The following is a 19,042-nucleotide window of genomic DNA, read 5'->3' on the forward strand; positions in this document are numbered from 1 at the left end:
AATCGTTATCAAAACAAAAATAATGCACCAGCTGTTAAAATTTGCATTTTATGCTCACTATTTTTGAGCATGTAATGTTTTTTTTTTTATGTGTTGTACCCCAGTTGAATGCAAGTTGACAATACATTTGTGATTCAAGATTGAATTCACGAAAACCATTCAATACCTGAATTAATACATTTTTAGCTCCAGTGTTTACTTTGTCTAGCAGAGCATATCATATGAGTGATTGTTCATCGGGGTACATCGCCTGTGTCAATGTTTTACTTTTTCGACTTCTTCTTGAAAACTACAAGCCTGAATGATTTGATACTCGGTGTATATGTACCTTGGGTGGACCTCTCTCAGATTTCTTCATTTTGTTTTGATATCTTTAATTTTCTAATTTTTATGAATATTTTTGGTAAAAAGTAATATTTATTAAGTCTGATTCCTTTGATATTACATATTGTTCATTTTCTAATGATATCTTCAGTTCAGCAGAGCTATCTCAATCGACAGGCTGCTTGTTTTTTCAAAAAGTATACCATAATGTCATTCACACTGTAGTCCAGACATGTTGATTGCTTTTAGTAGAGAGCAACATAAAAATTTATTCTGCTCTCGATTTGTGCCCTGAATTAACCACCTCCTTCAAATAGTTATTCAGCCTTCAATAATTATACTCTCTTGCATGCAGATATGCTACCCCCATTATGTGCCTGAATTATACCCCTCACACAGAGATATGCTAATTTTATGTCCCCATTATGTACCTGAATTATAGCCCCTCACACAGAGATATGCTAATTTTATGTCCCCATTATGTGCCTGAATTATACCCCCTCACACAGAGATATGCTAATTTCATGTCCCCATTATGTACCTGAATTATACCCCCTCACACAGAGATATGCTAATTTCATGTCCCCATTATGTGCCTGAATTATACCCCCTCACACAGAGATATGCTAATGTCATGTCCCCAATATGTGCCTGAATTATACCCCCTCACACAGAGATATGCTAATTTTATGTCCCCATTATGTGCCTGAATTATACCCCCTCACACACAGATATGTTAATTTTATGTCCCCATTATGTGCCTGAATTATACCCCCTCACACAGAGATATGCTAATGTCATGTCCCCAATATGTGCCTGAATTATACCCCCTCACACAGAGATATGCTAATCTTATGTCCCCATTATGTACCTGAATTATACCTCCTCACACAGAGATATGCTAATTTTATGTCCCCAATGTGTCTGAATGATACTCCCTCACACAGAGATATGCTAATTTTATGTTCCCATTATGTGCCTGAATTATACCTCCTCACACACAGATATGCTAATTTTATGTCCCCATTATGTACCTGAATTATACCCCCTCACACACAGATATGTTAATTTTATGTCCCCATTATGTGCCTGAATTATACCCCCTCACACAGAGATATGCTAATGTCATGTCCCCAATATGTGCCTGAATTATACCCTCTCTCACACAGAGATATGCTAATTTTATGTCCCCAATGTGTGCCTGAATTATACCCTCTCACACAGAGATATGCTAATTTTATGTCCCCAATGTGTCTGAATGATACTCCCTCACACAGAGATATGCTAATTTTATGTTCCCATTATGTGCCTGAATTATACCTCCTCACACACAGATATGCTAATTTTATGTCCCCATTATGTACCTGAATTATACCCCCTCACACAGAGATATGCTAATTTTATGTTCCCATTATGTGCCTGAATTATACCTCCTCACACAGAGATATGTTAATTTTATGTCCCCAATATGTGCCTGAATTATACCTCCTCACACAGAGATATGCTAATTTTATGTCCCCATTATGTGTCTGAATTATACCCCCTCACACAGAGATATGCTAATTTTATGTCCCCAATATGTGCCTGAATTATACCCCCTCACACAGAGATATGCTAATTTTATGTCCCAATATGTGTCTGAATTATACCCCTCACACAGAGATATGCTAATTTTATGTCCCCAATATGTGCCTGAATTATACCCCCTCACACAGAGATATGCTAATTTTATGTCCCAATAAGTGCCTGAATTATACCCCCTCATATAGAGATATGCTAATGTCATGTCCCCAATATGTGCCTGAATTATACCCCCTCACACAGAGATATGCTAATGTAATGTCCTCATTATGTGTCTGAATTATACCCCCTCACACAGAGATATGCTAATGTCATGTCCCCATTATGTGCCTGAATTATACCCCCTCACATGGGGATATGCTAATTTTATGTCCCCATTATGTGCCTGAATTATACCTCCTCACACAGAGATATGCTAATTTTATGTCTCCATTATGTGCCTGAATTATATCTCCTCACACAGAGATATGCTAATTTTATGTCTCCATTATGTGCCTGAATTATACCTCCTCACACAGAGATATGCTAATTTTATGTCTCCATTATGTGCCTGAATTATACCCCCTCACATGGGGATATGCTAATTTTATGTCCCCATTATGTGCCTGAATTATACCTCCTCACACAGAGATATGCTAATTGTATGTCCCCATTATGTGCCTGAATTATACCCCCTCACACAGAGATATGCTAATGTCATGTCCCCATTATGTGCCTGAATTATACCCCCTCACACAGAGATATGCTAATTTTATGTCCCCATTATGTGCCTGAATTATACCCCCTCACACACAGATATGCTAATTTTATGTCCCCATTATGTGCCTGAATTATACCTCCTCACACAGAGATATGCTAATTTTATGTCCCCATTATGTGCCTGAATTATACCTCCTCACACAGAGATATGCTAATTTTATGTCCCCATTATGTGCCTGAATTATACCTCCTCACACAGAGATATGCTAATGTCATGTCCCCAATATGTGTCTGAATTATACCCCTCACACACAGATATGCTAATTTTATGTCCCCATTATGTGCCTGAATTATACCCCCTCACACACAGATATGCTAATTTTATGTCCCCATTATGTGCCTGAATTATACCTCCTCACACAGAGATATGCTAATTTTATGTCCCCATTATGTGCCTGAATTATACCTCCTCACACAGAGATATGCTAATGTCATGTCCCCAATATGTGTCTGAATTATACCCCTCACACAGAGATATGCTAATTTTATGTCCCCAATATGTGCCTGAATTATACCCCCTCACACAGAGATATGCTAATTTTATGTCCCCAATATGTGCCTGAATTATACCCCCTCACACAGAGATATGCTAATTTTATGTCCCCATTATGTGCCTGAATTATACCTCCTCACACAGAGATATGCTAATTTTATGTCCCAATAAGTGCCTGAATTATACCCCCTCATATAGAGATATGCTAATGTCATGTCCCCAATATGTGCCTGAATTATACCCCCTCACACAGAGATATGCTAATGTCATGTCCTCATTATGTGTCTGAATTATACCCCCTCACACAGAGATATGCTAATGTCATGTCCCCATTATGTGCCTGAATTATACTACCCTCACATGGGGATATGCTAATTTTATGTCCCCATTATGTGCCTGAATTATACCTCCTCACACAGAGATATGCTAATTTTATGTCTCCATTATGTGCCTGAATTATATCTCCTCACACAGAGATATGCTAATTTTATGTCTCCATTATGTGCCTGAATTATACCTCCTCACACAGAGATATGCTAATTTTATGTCTCCATTATGTGCCTGAATTATACCCCCTCACATGGGGATATGCTAATTTTATGTCCCCATTATGTGCCTGAATTATACCTCCTCACACAGAGATATGCTAATTGTATGTCCCCATTATGTGCCTGAATTATACCCCCTCACACAGAGATATGCTAATGTCATGTCCCCATTATGTGCCTGAATTATACCCCCTCACACAGAGATATGCTAATTTTATGTCCCCATTATGTGCCTGAATTATACCCCCTCACACACAGATATGCTAATTTTATGTCCCCATTATGTGCCTGAATTATACCTCCTCACACAGAGATATGCTAATTTTATGTCCCCATTATGTGCCTGAATTATACCTCCTCACACAGAGATATGCTAATGTCATGTCCCCAATATGTGTCTGAATTATACCCCCTCACACAGAGATATGCTAATTTTATGTCCCCATTATGTGCCTGAATTATACCCCCTCACATGGGGATATGCTAATTTTATGTCCCCATTATGTGCCTGAATTATACCTCCTCACACAGAGATATGCTAATGTCATGTCCCCAATATGTGTCTGAATTATACCCCCTCACACAGAGATATGCTAATGTCATGTCCCCATTATGTGCCTGAATTATACCTCCTCACACAGAGATATGCTAATTTTATGTCCCCAATATGTGCCTGAATTATACCCCTCACACAGAGATATGCTAATTTTATGTCCCCATTATGTGCCTGAATTATACCCCCTCACACAGAGATATGCTAATGTCATGTCCCCATTATGTGCCTGAATTATACCCCCTCACACAGAGATATGCTAATGTCATGTACCCATTATGTGCCTGAATTATACCCCCTCACATGGGGATATGCTAATGTCATGTCCCCATTATGTGCCTGAATTATACCCCCTCACACAGAGATATGCTAATTTTATGTCTCCATTATGTGCCTGAATTATACCTCCTCACACAGAGATATGCTAATTTTATGTCTCCATTATGTGCCTGAATTATACCTCCTCACACAGAGATATGCTAATTTTATGTCTCCATTATGTGCCTGAATTATACCCCCTCACATGGGGATATGCTAATTTTATGTCCCCATTATGTGCCTGAATTATACCTCCTCACACAGAGATATGCTAATTGTATGTCCCCATTATGTGCCTGAATTATACCCCCTCACACAGAGATATGCTAATGTCATGTCCCCAATATGTGTCTGAATTATACCCCCTCACACAGAGATATGCTAATGTCATGTCCCCATTATGTGCCTGAATTATACCCCCTCACACAGAGATATGCTAATTTTATGTCCCCATTATGTGCCTGAATTATACCCCCTCACACACAGATATGCTAATTTTATGTCCCCATTATGTGCCTGAATTATACCTCCTCACACAGAGATATGCTAATTTTATGTCCCCATTATGTGCCTGAATTATACCTCCTCACACAGAGATATGCTAATGTCATGTCCCCATTATGTGCCTGAATTATACCCCCTCACACACAGATATGCTAATTTTATGTCCCCATTATGTGCCTGAATTATACCCCCTCACACAGAGATATGCTAATTTTATGTCCCCATTATGTGCCTGAATTATACCCCCTCACACAGAGATATGCTAATTTTATGTCCCCATTATGTGCCTGAATTATACCCCCTCACACAGAGATATGCTAATGTCATGTCCCCAATATGTGCCTGAATTATACCCCCTCACACAGAGATATGCTAATTTTATGTCCCCATTATGTGCCTGAATTATACCCCCTCACACAGAGATATGCTAATTTTATGTCCCCAATATGTGTCTGAATTATACCTCCTCACACAGAGATATGCTAATTTTATGTCCCCAATATGTGCCTGAATTATACCCCCTCACACAGAGATATGCTAATTTTTTGTCCCCATTATGTGCCTGAATTATACCCCCTCACACAGAGATATGCTAATTTTATGTCGCCAATATGTGCCTGAATTATACCCCCTCACACAGAGATATGCTAATTTTATGTCCCCATTATGTACCTGAATTATACCCCCTCACACAGAGATATGCTAATTTTATGTCCCCAATATGTGCCTGAATTATACCCCCTCACACAGAGATATGCTAATTTTATGTCCCCAATATGTGCCTGAATTATACCTCCTCACACAGAGATATGATAATTTTATGTCCCCATTATGTGCCTGAATTATACCCCCTCACACAGAGATATGCTAATTTTATGTCCCCAATATGTGCCTGAATTATACCCCCACACACAGAGATATGCTAATTTTATGTCCCCATTATGTGCCTGAATTATACCCCCTCACACAGAGATATGCTAATTTTATGTCCCCAATATGTGCCTGAATTATACCTCCTCACACAGAGATATGATAATTTTATGTCCCCATTATGTGCCTGAATTATACCCCCTCACACAGAGATATGCTAATTGTATGTCCCCAATATGTGCCTGAATTATACCTCCTCACACAGAGATATGATAATTTTATGTCCCCATTATGTGCCTGAATTATACCTCCTCACACAGAGATATGCTAATTTTATGTCCTCATTATGTGCCTGAATTATACCCCCTCACACAGAGATATGATAATTTTATGTCCCCATTATGTGCCTGAATTATACCTCCTCACACAGAGATATGCTAATTTTATGTCCTCATTATGTGCCTGAATTATACCCCCTCACACAGAGATATGCTAATTTTATGTCCTCATTATGTGCCTGAATTATACCCCCTCACACAGAGATATGCTAATTTTATGTCCCCAATATGTGCCTGAATTATACCCCCTCACACAGAGATATGCTAATTTTATGTCCCCATTATGTGCCTGAATTATACCCCCTCACACAGAGATATGCTAATTTTATGTCCCCAATATGTGCCTGAATTATACCTCCTCATACAGAGATATGCTAATTTTATGTCCCCAATATGTGCCTGAATTATACCCCCTCACACAGAGATATGCTAATTTTATGTCCCCAATATGTGCCTGAATTATACCTCCTCATACAGAGATATGCTAATTTTATGTCCCCATTATGTGCCTGAATTATACCCCCTCACACAGAGATATGCTAATTTTATGTCCCCAATATGTGCCTGAATTATACCTCCTCATACAGAGATATGCTAATTTTATGTCCCCATTATGTGCCTGAATTATACCCCCTCACACAGAGATATGCTAATTTTATGTCCCCAATATGTGCCTGAATTATACCCCCTCACACAGAGATATGCTAATTTTATGTCCCCATTATGTGCCTGAATTATACCCCCTCACACAGAGATATGCTAATTTTATGTCCCCAATATGTGCCTGAATTATACCCCCTCATACAGAGATATGCTAATTTTATGTCCCCAATATGTGCCTGAATTATACCCCCTCACACAGAGATATGCTAATTTTATGTCCCCAAAATGTGCCTGAATTATACCCCCTCACACAGAGATATGCTAATTTTATGTCCCCATTATGTGCCTGAATTATAGCTCCTCACACAGAGATATGCTAATTTTATGTCCCCAAAATGTGTCTGAATTATACCCCCTCACACAGAGATATGCTAATTTTATGTCCTCATTATGTGCCTGAATTATACCTCCTCACACAGAGATATGCTAATTTTATGTCCCCAATATGTGCCTGAATTATAGCTCCTCACACAGAGATATGCTAATTTTATGTCCCCATTATGTGCCTGAATTTTGCCCCCTCACACAGATATGCTAATTTTATGTCCCCATTATGTGCCTGAATTATACCTCCTCACACAGAGATATGCTAATTTTATGTCCCCAATATGTGCCTGAATTATACCCCTCACACAGAGATATGCTAATTTTATGTCCCCATTATGTGCCTGAATTATAGCTCCTCACACAGAGATATGCTAATTTTATGTCCCCAAAATGTGTCTGAATTATACCCCCTCACACAGAGATATTCTAATTTTATGTCCCCAATATGTGCCTGAATTATACCCCCTCACACAGAGATATTCTAATTTTATGTCCCCAATATGTGCCTGAATTATAGCTCCTCACACAGAGATATGCTATTTTTATGTCCCCATTATGTGCCTGAATTATACCCCCTCACACACAGATATGCTAATTTTATGTCCCCATTATGTGCCTGAATTATACCTCCTCACACAGAGATATGCTAATTTTATGTCCCCAATATGTGCCTGAATTATACCCCTCACACAGAGATATGCTAATTTTATGTCCCCAAAATGTGCCTGAATTATACCCCCTCACACAGAGATATGCTAATTTTATGTCCCCAATATGTGCCTGAATTATACCTCCTCACACAGAGATATGCTAATTTTATGTCCCCATTATGTGCCTGAATTATACCTCCTCACACAGAGATATGCTAATTTCATGTCCCCATTATGTGCCTGAATTATACCCCCACACACAGAGATATGCTAATTTTATGTCCCCATTATGTTCCTGAATTATACCTCCTCACACAGAGATATGCTAATTTTATGTCCCCAATAAGTGCCTTAATTATACCCCCTCACACACAGATATGCTAATTTTATGTCCCCATTATGTGCCTGAATTATACTCCCTCACACAGAGATATGCTAATTTTATGTCCCCATTATGTGCCTGAATTATACCCCTCACACAGAGATATGCTAATTTTATGTCCCCAATATGTGCCTGAATTATACCCCTCACACAGAGATATGCTAATTTTATGTACCCATTATGTGCCTGAATTATACCCCCTCACACAGATATATGCTAATTTTATGTCCCCATTATGTGCCTGAATTATATCCCCTCACAGAGATATGCTAATTTTATGTCCCCATTATGTGCCTGAATTATACCTCCTCACACAGATATATGCTAATTTTATGTCCCCATTATGTGCCTGAATTATACCCCTCACACAGAGATATGCTAATTTTATGTCCCCATTATGTGCCTGAATTATACCCCTCACACAGAGATATGCTTATTTTATGTCCCCATTATGTGCCTGAATTATACCCCTCACACAGAGATATGCTAATTTTATGTCCCCATTATGTGTAGTTATTATAATATGAATTATATCTCCCTCCAGAACAGATTTCCTCCTCCCAATATGTGATGTGAATTATCCCCCCTCACAGACAGTGAATATTAATTCCCTTGTTAAGAGATATTCTGTCCCCAATATGTGCTATGAATGAAAAAAACAATGCATACAACTACGATTTGTTATCCCTTTCACCAACTGGAAATTATGTCCCATAAAATAAAACAAATTGGGCACCAATGTTTTTGTAAGATATTTACATCAATCAAGGACTTTTGGGTAGACTGCTTTTCTACTGCTGTTTCAATCCTAAAACTTGTTTGAATTCAAAATTAATTATAACAATGCATATTTATATTGAAACAAACTATGATAAAGGAAATTATATTATATAACAAAGGGCAACGTTACCAAAGTTTAACTATGTTGTCTTTCTAGGACTCCATTACATTGGGCTGCTGCAACAGGACAGTGTGCGTGTGTTGAGATTTTACTGAAATTAAAAGTGGATCCATCGCCAACGGACTGTGTTGGAGGAACTCCCTTGGACTATGCTGAACAATCAGGACATCGAGATGTTATTAAATTATTGCTAACACATGGCGCAAAGTATGGCACAATGAAACCAAATATTAAAGAGAATCACCAAAATAATGCAGATTCTAGTTCTACAACTGCAAAAAAAGGAAGATTTGGATTCTTAAGTAATCTATTTACAAGCAAAAAAGAGAAAGTGAAAACTACCGACTCTGAGCAACTTCACATAAACACTGAATCTATTGATGCAGTGGGAGTGAGTCCATCTGATGGAATCACTAAAAATAAAAAAGCAGGGCATGAAAATCACCGTTTGAAAACAAACCTGCTGACCCCAAATAAAAGTACTGATGTTCAAGATGTGCCAAGAAATCCGCCATTGCTTCGACAGAAACAAGTTGCTACCTGGTCTCCTGTTGAACAGCGTGCACTGAAAGTGCTGTCCCCAATACCTCAGGCTATGTCAAGAACTAAAAACTCCAATAAACAAGTAGATTTGGTTGGGGATGATCTTTCACGAAATTTGTCCCTGTCAGAACAAAAATTCAAATCAACGACATTTCAAAAATACTCTCCATTGCCTTCACCGGTTGCTATGAGACGAGGACATAGTGACCCAACTGCCGATAACAGCGGTATTAACTTACATTTACCTGGAACAAGTCTTTTAAGACCTATCTCAAAGAGATCAGCCGAGTTGGCTGCACATGTTGAAACCAGTTCACAGCAAATATTAGCAGCACAAAGGAAGGATAAAGGTTGGATATATTTACAATGTGTTGTGTGGACTTGTTAACCTAAGCAGCGGTTGGCATGCATGTTGTAAAATGCCATAGTCGTCATACCAAATCATTTTCAATGTCATGTGACATAATGCATTTTGTTTACGCACAATTCATACTTATGTCAACTGTATCAACGCTTTAAATGTCATTTTAAAAGAAAAGTTTTAGCTAGCTTTTATCTCTTTCAAAGTATTACATATTTGTTTGATAGCCAGTCCCTCTATAGACTATCTTGGGACTGTAACATAATCCATAAATACTGCTTTTCATGAGACATTGATATTTCTTTGTTTTGCAGGTATCCTCAATTCGATCCAGACTTTGACTCCAAACCACACACATGCCACAGGATCATTGAGCCAAGGTGCCACACCACACAATAGTCCTAAGTTGGCACCGTTAAGAATAGTTAGACCAAAGATAAGTGAGTGTAGTATACTTATTTTTGCTTGGAATCCATTTTTGATGATAGAGAGGGTAAATAAGTAACAATAAAAGTACAGTGAAAATAGTTTACCTATGGTTTGCATATACGAGGGGGGGGCGCTCAGGTAAACGCCCACCCCTAAAAAATCCCGATTTTATGAGTTGAGGACCCTGGGTGCTAACACGTTCGAGTACAGTAGTTTATGAATTATATTTTAAATTAAATTTATTATTTTATACTATTTTGGCGTTTGCGTTTCAGTGTAAGTAAAGTTACTCACAGTAATAATTTGTATTCGTGTTGACTGACTTAAATTGTTTATTTTTTGCCTTGTCTGCAATATTAATGAAGGAAAGGTGTCTGAGGGAAAATGTCTTGTTGTCGTCCCTGTTGTTAAATCTGTTTCTTGTGGGTACGATAACTCAAGTAATTCTTATTCGATCATCCTCAAACTTGGTTATCATATTAATCATTATTATATATCTGTCACTGTAATGCCATAAAAATACAGCGTGCCGTAATTTTGCAGTATTTTATGAGATATTTTCATCCTACCATATTAGGAAATCTGAATTCCAAATATGGAATGATTACGCACTTAAGCTTCCTCTAATGATAAAAACAGACATGGCCGCCACCAAAGTTTGACCGGACTCCACACTAAGAGTTTCGCTGATTCTGTTCTAAACATTTTGGATTTTGGCATTCTCATGATGTATCTTTGGAAGAAAAAGATGTATAATAATAAGGTTATTACGAGGATACCTCAATGTATGCACTCAGACAGTATGCCGTGCATTGATCTCGGCTGCACCAAGCATGATTAAATTTAGTCAAAACAATAATGCTTATTAGTCCCTGTTCGGACGAAGTCCGAAAACGGGGACTTATAATTCGGTCTCCGTCCGTGCGTCTGTGCGTCCGTCCGGAGTCATATCTCCGTTCATTCTTTGCATGTGCCTAGTACTTTATCTGGGACATATGCACATGCAGTGGTTTAGCGATTCGATTCAAAATGGCCGACTGGCAGCCATCTTGTTTTTTGAAAATGTTGTATTTTGGACATGCTTTGTCAGTTTTCATTCAAATTTGGTACATAGATTATACATGTTAGGTTACATGTCCAGTACAATTTATTTCACAATTGGATCAAAGATGGTCGACTGGCAGGCATCTTGTTGTTGTTTTTATGCGGTATCTTGGAAGTGCTCTGTCAGTTTTCATTCAAATTTGGCACATACATGTACTTTATACATGTTAGGATGCATGTCCATAACAATTTGTTTCAAAATCTGGTCAAGGATGGCCGATTGACAGCAATCTGACTTTTTGGCCTTACTACTATATTTCCACAATTTATGTACCATTTTCATTTGTATTTGGCACATACATCATACATATCAGTGTGTTTCATAATCAGATCAAAGATGGCCAAATAACGGCTGTTTTTATTTTTGGCCATATTACTACTACACGGAACACGTGTTTTGGTGTAAATAAACAATCTGTTGTATACGCCACTTGTTTTTTGTAATTTGATTCAATATGACTGCCCAATGTCCAATTCTTGTGTAAAAGCACTAAATCATATATTTTACAAATCCTTCTCCTATTAATGGTTTCAATCTAATCTCAATGACTTCATCAGCATCAAATTGATATGTCAGATCACAAAATTTGGGACGGGGACTGTGTCATTGACAATGACTTGTTTCTGAATAATATTCTTTGATAGGTTCCTCCAGTTATCCACCAACTGAGAAGTATAAGCCAATGATGTACAATACAAGTACTAGTGAAGATCGGAGTGATGATGAAGAAGATAGAATACGTAGTGATAGACCACGTTCCAAATCTTTACAACCAGCGAGGTACGTGTACATATTATAAAACCACCTGTTGACAAATTACATTGAAGATGAATTTAGTCTTGATTATGAATTTCCGAATAAGTATACCCGGTATATAATGTGATCTTGGATTTATAAGAAGAATCTATACCACATGAGTTTTATACTCACATCAGTTGTACTTGTTTTGATTATTAGCATCGCAGACACACAAAAAGATTTTATGTAGAAACACCGAAAGGTTTAGTTTTATGAAAACAAGTGAGCAAGATTATCGTTGTATTTGAAAAACATGTAATACACAGTAGTACTAGCAAAACAACCTGAGATGAAAGCGGCCAATTCTTTTAAATATGGTGATTGCGAGTGTTGGGATCCAAGCAATAACCGCCACTTATTAAAGTATAAAAGCACATGTACACAGTAGTAAGTTTTCTTCATTGGACAACATCACAGCATCCATGATCACATGAATTCAACTCATTGCAGTAAGTTTTATAGAGCTTCATCAAAGGGAACGACCGAAAAATACATAAAGTTGCGACTTTATTCCCCCATCGACACCTCAATTCAGACTGCCATCAACCATTGTATCTCAGTACAGTAGGTGTTAAGTTGTCTCCTACATCCCTTTAACATCCAATTAAATACATGATGCGACGAAACATTAGTTCTTTTACTTCAGACTGCCGGCAAAACACAATAGAACCAATGACTTAACCAAAACCTTGACTCACTGAGGCGTTGACTTAGCGAGGGGTCACTGTACTCACTAATTTGCATTTTTACGTTTGTCTCACGATTTTGTGATATTTGCAATTTACATCATCTATCCCAATATGATACCCTTACCTTGTATATCCTTGGTTATACATGTATAATTCCTCAATGGTTGACATATAAAAATACGTCTGAGTCAAAGTCTTGACTTGATTTGCCAATCAAATATGGCTTTTTTTAAATCTCATTCTTAAACATGGCTACCAGATATTTCTTCGAGTTGAACTCCCCAGGACTCCAAAATGATTGCAAAGTAAACTCGTATAGTTATAAAGTTTGTTTTCTGTGTGAGTGTTTTATTTTGTCCACCACGGTCACCATTAACTCAAATATTTAAAATGATAACCTTGCATCATGCATATAAAGATAGGAAAATTGAATAATTAATTTTAATATGCCATACTCGTTCCATTCATACAGCGATGGTCTGGTCTCCAAAAGCTCAAAGAAAAAGGATTCAAGTAGAGAATTGATTGACCCATTACATATCCACGGTAGTCCACTCCTGTTATGTTTTGAATGACTTTTGATATATTTTTGAGAACACTGCTCATACTTTTGTACTTTGTGTTCTTAACAATGAAATAATCTTATAATTGTTAAAATATCAGTATTCAAATAATGTATTCATTGAATGAGTTCTTAATCAGAATCTTTAGGTTATCTATTTTCTTCTCATTTTAGAAAAATCTCACAGAAAGAAGAAAAAGAAAAATCGTGACAGAAGAGCTGTATCACTTGAGGAAGACAAAAAAGGTCTGTATGAGTGTGGTTTGGATGAGGGCGCTGCTCAAGAAAAATCGAGGATGCTGCTCACAAACTAGTGGGAGACGCAGCTCAAAAACTTTTGAGAACGCTGCTCACAAACAATTTTGGATGCTGCTCACAAACAAGTGTGAACGCTGCACACAAACATTTGAGTATGAGTCCCATATCGAATGGGAAACGGTGCGATGACCACCACCCTTTAATGCATACCTACATTCATTCAAAAGAATCATAGTCATAACATCATGACTTGTGTGCTCATAGTAAAGCCTGTGAAATTAACAACACCTGTGACAAATAGGATTCCCAAAGTACAATCCACTCGCAACGATACGGTTGTTTTAGTAGCAAAGACAATTCCTGACTTTCGAGTTGTCGGGTTTTACCAGAACACCCAGAGAAGGCTTAATAAAGTACCCAGATAACAGCGGTGTTTGGTGCTTGGAGTGGGGTTGAATTAATACAACATTGTATGCACCTGATTAGTATCGTGCGGGAAGCGTATTATTTCCAGATTCGAACCTACAGGCATATAAAATGGTTAACTGATATTGCAAAGCTTCTAGTGTTCTTCCAGTACAATACTTTCAAACCTTACTTCCCCTGACTTTCCATGAAGCAACATAAGAAAAAAAATATTTCTTTTTGAAACTTGGCGCATTCACTGTTCGTTTAGTCTGCCACACTTATTCTCAGGTGACATGCAATTGATGATGATAACTAAACCCATGAATGGCTATGTTTATATTTGTATGTTCAACGGCAGTGACGAAAGCCGCGAACACAAACCGGAAGATATCGGAGATGTTTTTATTACAGTAGAAAATTTACAGAGAACAGTACATATAGTTTATATATAGCAAATAAATATATGACATGCAAACATAATTATTATTTTTCAGTCTCTGATACTGAAATTTCAACTATACGTATAAAGATTTTGCAAAGTATGACAGGGCTTACTCAATATCCCATGAATGTCAGACTTCAAAGAGACACACATTTAGTTTAACAGCATGTTCTACAAGTTCAATAAGCTTTGCCATTCGTGCATTACTGCATGTTATGCGTGCTCTGAGGGGAACTCACGAATTGTGGAACTTTCTTCGAAGTAAGATTATTCAAGATATTACGCCTTGCATGGTCATTCTAAAACAACCCCACTTGCAGTGCGCCCACACGTGTTCAAACCTTGAAATGGTTATACAAATGAGCAGCCATTAGGTACACAACAGTCACTAATTATTTTATTGTTATTAAACTTCAATATTTTGATTCTAATTATACAGTTTGATTGATGTTTAGTTCATAGTGATATATTACGACGCCCTTCTGAAGACCTGCATTCCTGCAATACAAATGGACCAGCAGTCTTAATGGAACAAGCAATTGATGACAGATAGCAGATCTAACAGATGAACTTCTTTGTAGCAGCGTCTGCAGGGTATCTTGAAAACAATTATACAGCCTGATCTGCTTATTATTGCTGATTTAAATATAAATAAAATAATAGTGATAAGTGATAGAGGCCAAAAAATGTTCATGCTTCTCATCCCAGGGAAATCTTTTTTGCATGAACAGAAATTATAATCGTATTTGAAAAGAGTTTTTTGCTTCTCATTCCTGGGACATTTTTTTGCATTAACAAAAATTATCATCATTTTTGAAAATTTTTGTTTCTGTATGACTAGTAATCAATGAAATGACATTACTTAACTTTTATCAAATAATACATAATGCTTTCGAATACATGCTTAATTATGGGATTAGGATCAACAAAACATTTTCTGAATCTAAAAAATATTTTCTAATTCAACCGTATGTTACACACTTCACTATAAAATTGTAAAAACAAAGGCACAGGTTTCAAACTCACATGAAAATGACAAGAAGCAAAACCTGATGCTGGAATTATGACGTACATGTGTCTCAAATAATGTACTTGTTTACTCTCTAAAACAAACAGACGTAAATGGTCAAGGAAATCTAATAGAACTATATTGATGGCTGCCATCTTGAACAACTGTTCGTTGCTTAGCAACGGACCGTACAAGTGCCAAGGGTCAATACAAGCTTATTGCCAAGTACCTTGATGTTCAGTTTGTAAACCTTGTACCACATTTGCATGAGGTAGCTAGAAAGCATATTATAACAGACCTTGGTTGTAGTAATCCATGAACAACATTAGTGTTGCAGACTATATTGTATTTGCATACTGCTCTATACTTGTCGTAGATATATCAATATATGGGATGCAAAATGACTGGTTTACACTGTGGTACACTTCAGAGTACAGGACACCATGCTCTAACTGTGTTATGGCTGGTTTACACTGTGGTACACTTCAGTGCACAAGACACAATATACTTAACTGTGTTATTTCAACTTTTACACAAATTCAATTACACTTTCTCAATAGGGAGATTATCACCTGTACTGTTGTGTGGGGTTTTAACAAAAATATGTAGTTGGATAAAATCACAGCAAACACTGCATAAATTTACTATCTCAGTAACTTGGCAAAAAATCTTCCTGTCAATTTCACCAGAATGAAAATATAGATTCACCTTAAATTCAATAATGTGCAATAGGGGTTGTACCCCAACTGTTTTTACACTTGCTCTGTGCCACTAAAAATATATCATTATTTACATCTTATTTCTGTATATATATTTATAAATGTATATGGTTGTATTCTTTACATGATTAATATTTTACGGTATTCTAGATAATTATGATATTTGATATTAATCCAGGATATAAATGTCATGTTGTATGTTCAAATTTTATGTAAATATTCATTGTATTAATACACATTTTATGTGTCATGTGAACAGATTGTGACCCAATATGTTTACACATTTTAGGGGTGGACCATTAGAAACTCTGAGGGGAGAATTGAAAAAAGAATTGAACAAGAAAAAATCATAGAATAAATAACAGACAAAAAAATCTGCACACCTATTTTGTTATGACACACAAAAGAGATAAAAAAATTACAGCGAATTCATCATTTTTTTTTCTGCCACCCCGCGAGATTTTAATGGTCCACCCCTTATATATTCTTCATTAGCATTCAATTAATTCGAAGACTCTTTAACTTGGATCACATGTAACCACGGTTACTAGAAGTAGTAACCGTGATGTAACTTATCTTATCACTGCGTGTACCCTATTTGCTCTGTGCATGTGCTTACGTAGATATCAATGTTTCTATGGTCATACAAAAGCACATTTTAAAGATGAATTATGCACGAAAACATGCAAGTTTCATTATTTTGTTGGATACTGTATATTGACAAACAGATTGGATTTATCATGAACTGAAAGCGCTGTTATTGTAGCTTACATCAGCGTATTTGTACTCATGTGTACTGGTTGGTTTGGTACATACAGCAATCACTGTTCATGCCAAGTAGTGGTTTAGATTGTAGATTACATCAGAGTATTTGTACTCATGTGTACTGGTTGGTTTGGTACATACAGCAATCACTGTTCATGCCAAGTAGTGGTTTAGATTGTAGATCACATCAGAGTATTTGTACTCATGTGTACTGGTTGGTTGGTACGTAGAGCAATCACGGTTCATGCCAAGTAGTGGTTTAGATTTTGAATCTAATGTATACAGTCAGGTGTGTTGCAAATAAACTTTAAAGTTTATGGAAACATAATTTGATTTAGTCAACAGTATAGATTATCAAACAACAATATTAAAAATTATGTTTTCATCCATATTTCATCTTTAATGATACAGTATAAATGTAATTGTGCATCTAATACGACTTCTGAAATTTTGATTCAGAAATCACATAGTCAGTATTAGATGCATTTCATTTCTAGATTGCAGTGGCTTACTTGTGACAAAGATGTTGTTCACATCCAATTGACAGATTTTTGTGACAAATTTGTACAAAAAATACTATGGTGTATGTATTGCCGTTTCTTTGATATATTATACCGTTGTATATAAATAGATAATAATTATGTTTCTGGATGTATTTTTATTTTAAATATTATTCTGGGCAGTTCATTTAGTGCCAAATTTACATCATGTCATTTCAGCGACTTGTTAAAAATTCATCAACTGCACACATGTTTTTTTTATGGCAATCTTTATATATTATGAAATATAAAAATAATCTTGTGTTTATGTTTCCATCTGTTGTGTATATTGTGGATAATATTTCGATAAATCGTCATTACTTGAAATGTCCAACTACTAACAAATATTATCTACTATATATATTGGTAAGTGCAGGGTATATTTATTTACTACTGCTGTGTATGTCCATGTTTTGTATATAAATTGATTTATATTTCCAGTTTTATTTTGTCATTTACACGTTTGTATTGATATTTTTATTTCTATACAGTTTGGTTTGTGACCTATGATGTCATACATATTTATATTAAAAGGAATATATGGAAAATGTAAATGTTGTGTATATTTTTAATGGATTAAACAAGACATATTAGTTATTTCAGAATTTTCATCTGGTCTGTGCTGTGCTGTTAATCATTTATAAATTTGTTTTTCAACATAGTTTTGCCAAGCTCCTACAAGTAAGCATTGGTTACAATGTCAACCTTGCTAGTCAGGACAGGTTACAATTGTGGAACAAAGTCTTACCATTGTCAACATTGCTAGTCAGTACAGGTTACAGTGACTGAACAAAGTCTTACCAATGTCAAGGTTGCTAGTCGGGACATGTTACAACAACTGAAATTTAACCAGTGCTAATGTTGCTAGTCAGGACAGGTTACAATAACTAAAATAAATTTAACTAATGTCAACGTTGCTAGTAAGGACAGGTTAAAATGACTTAGTCTTACAAATATCAACCTTGCTAGTCAGGACAGGTTACAATTGTGGAACAAAGTCTTACCATTGTCAACACTGCTAGTAAGGACAGGTGACAATAACTGAAATAAATTTAACCAGTGCCAACGTTGCTAGTCGGGACAGGTTACAATAACTGAACTAAATTTAACTAAAGTCAACGTTGCTAGTAATGACAGGTTAAAATGACTTAAAGTCTTACAAATATCAACGTTGCTATTTGGCACAGGTTACAATAGCTGAAAT

The 19,042-nt window shown here is 36.5% G+C and overlaps 1 protein-coding gene across 1 annotated transcript in view; it reads left to right on the plus strand.

Moving 5' to 3' along the window:
- Positions 1-18,449, plus strand: part of LOC102808570 (uncharacterized) — a 35,638-nt gene extending 17,189 nt beyond the window's left edge. Inside the window, exons 7-12 of the mRNA XM_085504235.1 lie at positions 9,248-10,104; positions 10,430-10,555; positions 12,294-12,429; positions 13,609-13,682; positions 13,873-13,944; positions 15,262-18,449. Of these exons, the coding sequence (XP_085360361.1) occupies positions 9,248-10,104; positions 10,430-10,555; positions 12,294-12,429; positions 13,609-13,682; positions 13,873-13,944; positions 15,262-15,359 (1,363 nt within the window). The 3' untranslated portion in view covers positions 15,360-18,449. The remainder of the gene's footprint in view (positions 1-9,247; positions 10,105-10,429; positions 10,556-12,293; positions 12,430-13,608; positions 13,683-13,872; positions 13,945-15,261) is intronic.
- The last annotated feature ends 593 nt before the right edge of the window (positions 18,450-19,042 follow it).

The sequence above is a fragment of the Saccoglossus kowalevskii genome, chromosome 10, assembly GCF_978046115.1.
Source record: "Saccoglossus kowalevskii chromosome 10, keSacKowa6.1, whole genome shotgun sequence".
NCBI lineage: Eukaryota > Metazoa > Hemichordata > Enteropneusta > Harrimaniidae > Saccoglossus > Saccoglossus kowalevskii.